General features: G+C 28.9%; 1 protein-coding gene across 1 annotated transcript; it reads left to right on the plus strand.

The window, feature by feature from the left end:
- Positions 1–414: 414 nt before the first annotated feature.
- On the plus strand, positions 415–3,936 carry LOC119674063 (the record flags this gene model as incomplete). Its single annotated transcript, XM_038085187.1, is given in 4 exon segments — positions 415–629; positions 1,411–1,483; positions 3,086–3,232; positions 3,305–3,936. Coding segments are annotated over 4 exon segments (1,067 nt in total), but the record flags the coding sequence as incomplete, so codon positions are not given.
- Between the last annotated feature and the right edge of the window lie 1,926 nt (positions 3,937–5,862).

The following is a 5,862-nucleotide window of genomic DNA, read 5'->3' on the forward strand; positions in this document are numbered from 1 at the left end:
CGAATCTAATTAAATTCTATTAACTACTTTTTATGTTGAATTAAAAAAAAAGATATATTAATTATAAGAATGGTTTTTAGAATATGATTGTAATATAAAAAGTTTGAAATATTATACATATGAGACTTTGTTCACTCTTATTTACATAAGAAATTATTTACATATCACTACATTTTAAGTGTATATTTGATTATAAACATATAATAACTTTAAAATTAAATTCAAATTAAAATAATAATTAATTTAAATAATTTACATATAACTTTGTTATATATACGTCATAGCTTTTAAGCTATTGTAGATGATTGTATTTAATTGTATTTAATGTAAAAGATTAAATTAATTTGAATGATCGAACTTATACATAATATTTAATTAAATTTATATATTTACTTCTACTTTTCATTTTAAAAGTACCCTTCGAATATACGAATCATGACCAGTTATCAACTAATATAGATGATAAACAATCCATGGCTAAAAATAATACTCGTCCACTATCTCCAAAAACGAATGAAAGTAAAGAACTTTCTGATTTAACGGAACGAAATGAAGAAGAGGATTTGGAACCACACGAAAGGGCCGCGTCATGTTTTTATGGAGGAGCAAAGTATACACATGGACAAAAGGTATAATCTCAGCTTTGAGAATTTGTTTTAAGATAAAAATTATAAATTCATTAAAATAATAAATGAATATCAATAGCAAAGAACTTATGCGGTCACAGTAACAAATTTTATTTAATCAGCTGGAAATACGAATCATTTTAATTTCTATTCAGTTTTATAAAAAAATATTCAGTATTGTAAATTGTCAATATCAACTATTGGAAATATAATAAAATAGTTGAATCTCAAAAAGTTTCGATTTTTTGTTGCTGAAAGGATTCTTCAACGAAACTATGTGTGTGTACTTTCAATTTATATTGTTATGAAATGTATTGTATTTCTAGACATTGTTGATTTTCTGACATACGTTTCTAATATACCAATGGATAAATACTTTGTAACTATGAAAGTATAAATTTAATTTAAAAATTGAATTGGAAAATATATACTTCCTTATTCATATATGACAACATTGAAATTTGGACTGTTAATAGAAGAAATCCAATTCATTTAAATAAATGAACCATTAAAATAATATAATGATAAAATAAGTAATAATGCTTATTTATTGATAAAATAGTGATTAAATATTAATTTAACCCATTTGATAATATTTTAATACAATTAAAAGACACTTTAAGTCTCATATCTGCAACATTTTTTTTAATTTTTATAAGAAAATTATTATTAATGATATTGGAACTGCATTCTATTTTGTTTTTTATTTTTAAATTATATTTAATTCAAAATTTATTTAATTTTGTTTTAAACAACAAAATTTTACCTTATTTTTCACTTTTAGTTAATACGTTTTGATCCCTGTGAAGTTTGCCTGTGCATAGATGGTGAAATTTTCTGCTGGTGGGAAAACTGTGGTAAATTTTAATAATTAAAAATATTTCTTATATATGAAATTAAACTAGTTTATATTAATTTTATACAAACTTTCTTATTTTTTAAAATAAAGTAATTTTTAACAAATTGTGTATACTTAAAAAGATATTTATTATGTTTTTATATTTTTATATATTACATAAAATAAAATAATATAAAATGAAATAAAAAAAAAAATGAAGTAGAGGTGGACTGTACCCACCTACTCAATCCTCCCCATCATCTCCTCTTCCACCCCCATCACCCCTTACCACTACCCACCCACTTTCTTACCCATGTAAACGTCTTGTACATCTTTTCATATTATCTGCTTACAAGTCCCAGCGGGTCACAACAACAACAACCTTTATTTAGAAATGGAAGAACTAATTTTCGGGATTTAGTACCGCCAACTAACAAATAATTTCTGCCAGTCAAGAAATAGCAAGCAAGTTGCAGATAAATGTATGAAGTATAAATGTATAAAGTGTAGATGTTAGAATGAATTAATTAATCGGAATATAGTATCTTCTATCGGAATATAGTACAATGTCAACGGTGACATAAATAAAACCCCATACCAATGTAGCAAGAATTATATACAAACAGCTTCATTAAGCTCTATCTCATATCACTGACAAAAATTTTTGAAAGAATAACTGATAACTGATAATGAATTTTAAAAGAGAACACTTGAAACAGAGCAGTAGACTATTATTGAGATAGATCCTTACCTCTAATTGGTCAGACATAATGGTTTTTAAAATGATATTAACATATGCCAGATATAACAATTAATAATTATTTTCAAAATTCTTTTTCCACGAAACTGTGATATACTCAACAGTAGTCAACTGCAACAGTTACTAATGGTCTGTACTTACAATGCAAATATCGTTTCTATAGATTCAATCATGATAGCTTTTACTAGATTAGCTCGCGTATATATTGTTTAGAACTCAGCATATCTCAATACCCATAGCATATATTTGCAATGTAAATATTATTTTTATAGATCCAATCATGATATCTTTTACTAGATTAGCTCGAATATATTTTATTAGGAACTCAGCTTCTCTCAATACCCACAGCATATTGCATTGTATTGTATAATCAGAAGAATTTTTTATTCACAATAACCCAATCGAATAATATATGTGTGAAGAACCTGGACTACTATCACATAGCATAATCTCTACATATACTTTGGTAGGGGTTGTGTTTCGTTGGAATAAAGAAGCAAATATTTCTATTATTAAAGTATATAATACAAAATGAACAATGTACATTTTACTTTTAATTAAAAAAAGCAAACAAGGCAAGTTTTTTTTGTCTTAACCATAATAAACAAAAATTTAACAAAATTAAGCTCATATCTTTTTTAAACATATATCATTGTTAAAATGCAATTATAAAATCGATACGAAATATAAAAGAGAAATTTATGTATGCCAAATATTCAATAACGTCTAATCTATTACACATTGTACATATTGCATAAAAAATTAATAAAGAGATATAAATTTTTTTATACATATTATTTATTTGCTAATGTTAACTTTTCATGTTTAACTTTATTAATCCATATATATTTTTATTTTTAGACAAACATCCGAAAAGATATACCACCGTTTCAAATAATAAAAATATGCAGAAGTCAGAGAAAACATACAAACTCCCAAAATCGCATAAGAGCAAAGCAAAAAAGAAGAAAATTAAAGCAACTTTAGGGGAAGACTTGATAAAATTAGGTAAACCCAACCATGAACTAAAAAGTATGAATAGACATTCAATAATACAATGTAAATATTTTACTGAAGTAGAACCAGAACATAATCAGAAACACCGGCAACATCACAAACAACATGAACGACATCATAAATATAAGCAGAATCATTTGGCAACATCACAAACATTTAGTAAAATATTAAATTTCCCAGAAAATTTACCTTCAGTACTATATCATGACTACAAATCCGAAGAACACCAGCATCATCAATACCAACATCGTCAGCAACATTTAAAACATCAACTAGTTCAACTACAAATGAGACACCAGCAACAACAACAATATTTACATGGACAGCATATCAAGTTTGAGGTAACAACGTTGCCGTCAGAACATCCAAGCACGGAAAATGACAACGTCGACATAGAGACAGAAACTGACAGTGATATTTTACCAGAACCTCCAACTAAAAGACCCAAAATGACAGTCACAACAATACCGGCAACAACAGCAACAAAGTCAGCAAATAAAACAATTGCAACAAAAAGGACCTCTAATGTTCATAGCACAAATGATAGCAAGAATTTAGACAATATGACTGCTGTTGACTGCACTCAGGAGGAGAGTGGAAAAACTTGTAGAGTAGCCGGTAGTGCATTTACTCCATACACAACAGCCACAGTTGTTAACGCAACACAGTCAATTGTAAGTAGTTTTATCGATTAAATACTTTAAGAAGGTATTTCCATTTGTATATTAAAATCTAAAAAAAGAGTTCTGTTGCTTGTAACCGAAATTTGTCACAATTGCAGACAGTCGTAGAGTTTAATTTGTATCTTTTCAAGACCTCAGTATCTATAAAATTTAATAATTTTAGAATGAATAATAACGAAGATTATGAGGAATACTCAAATTAGTCTGTGAGATGGGTGGGACTCTGCACAAACCTCCCAGCCCACATAAAGTAAAAGTGCCCCGATGCATTAACTCGTAAAAGGCTCAACATAAGAACATAAGAAGGATGAATTTAAAATATTTGTTTTACCGAAGTTTGTAACTATTGTCTGAAAGTTATAAATAGTATATGTGATAATTTAAGAAGACCTCAAAATGGGATAGATGACGATTTAACGACCTTTACGAGCTTTCCTTTCATGGTTTGTTATAAAAATTCTTTTAAAATTAATTCGATCAGATTTTTAGTAAATCTTTATGGGGTTCGATTATACTTATAATAATGTAAGACGCTGAGCATAATGATGACTATAGTTGACATATGGATTGCGAATCAGACGTTAATTGTGACGATGAATGACTTTTTAAGCTAAGGTAGTTGAGTAACTGAGATGCGTTGTCAGCCGAGAATTGCATTGTATGACAAGATAGATGTATGCTTCGTTAATAGAATAAGACCAAAGATGATGATTGAGAACTTGGGTGTGTAATTCGAAATGATAATGAGCTACTTTTATGTTATACGCTACCTATCTACAGCTTTTGCCAATGGTTTCTTAATTTTATCTCCGTATCTAGTACTGTCAAGTATTTTACACTAACTTCATGACAATCACTTCTAACTAATCGAGTTCCTTATTCTACAACTAATGGAGTTTTCCACACTATCTCCAGATTAGTAATTGTCAACTAAAAGAGTTTTCTCTAATACGTGCATCTTCACTTCAGCCATTGTTAATTAATAGAGTTTAATACTTGTTAATCAGTTAATAATCAGGTGAATCAGCTGAAGCAGTAGTGGGGCGTAGGTTACACCGCTAGAAGTCAGTCTTAAATGACTAATAGGGACCCTACCTCGAGGTAATACTTACGTAGTCATGGGGTATGTCAAAGTCTTTAGGAATAAGGGGGCTGGTTTTAGTCTATGCGAGTCGGGCACTCACTTCCCGGGGCACTGGATTGTGGTCAGTACGTAGGCATAACACTTATTCTTGTCGCAATAAAAAATAATGTGAACGTTCACTCATTAATATAAATGAGTAAGGGCCTAAATGAGACAGTGTGAATGTACTATTAGTATGAGTTGTTAGGAAAACGAAAGTGTATTTTAATAGTAGTTTATTTGTGGGCAGCAACCTGTAGACATCAGCTCTGATAAGTGTAAAGTCTTGCTGTGTAGCAAGTTTAGTAGACCAAAATTTGTCTTCAGAAGGTTTGATATTCCTTAATTAATATTAAAAAAAAATTATTATCAAAAAGTAATTAAAAGTGTATAAGTAATAATGTGGGCTTTTACTTATACTTATGGTGGGACGTTGGGACAGCGCACCGTCCAACAAGTGGCTCCACTGAAGTGAAGAATTAGTCGAAATAAACCACGAAACTACTTGGGTCCTTTTTCGTCCTTCTAATCTTTTAATCTGAGGGCTTGTTCTGCACTTGTTTAAAATTTAAATAAACTTCCTAATATCATTAAAAATCAACTGCAACTTTAATATAAGTTTAATTTTAAATTAAATGAGCTTCTCTTCGTTATGAATGCGACTCTTCTTTGTTTAAGTTGCGAACTAAGCAATTAAAAGAGATTGCAAAGAAGTACTTTTAAGCAATTTTTAAAACTTTTTTCTCATTAAATTCAGGCATTAAAGTTTCAGTTCTAATGGAATAAAACTAGCGCTAGACACAAAATGCGATTAT

The sequence above is a fragment of the Teleopsis dalmanni genome, chromosome 2 (genome assembly GCF_002237135.1).
Source record: "Teleopsis dalmanni isolate 2A chromosome 2, ASM223713v2, whole genome shotgun sequence".
Taxonomy (NCBI): Eukaryota; Metazoa; Arthropoda; class Insecta; order Diptera; family Diopsidae; genus Teleopsis; species Teleopsis dalmanni.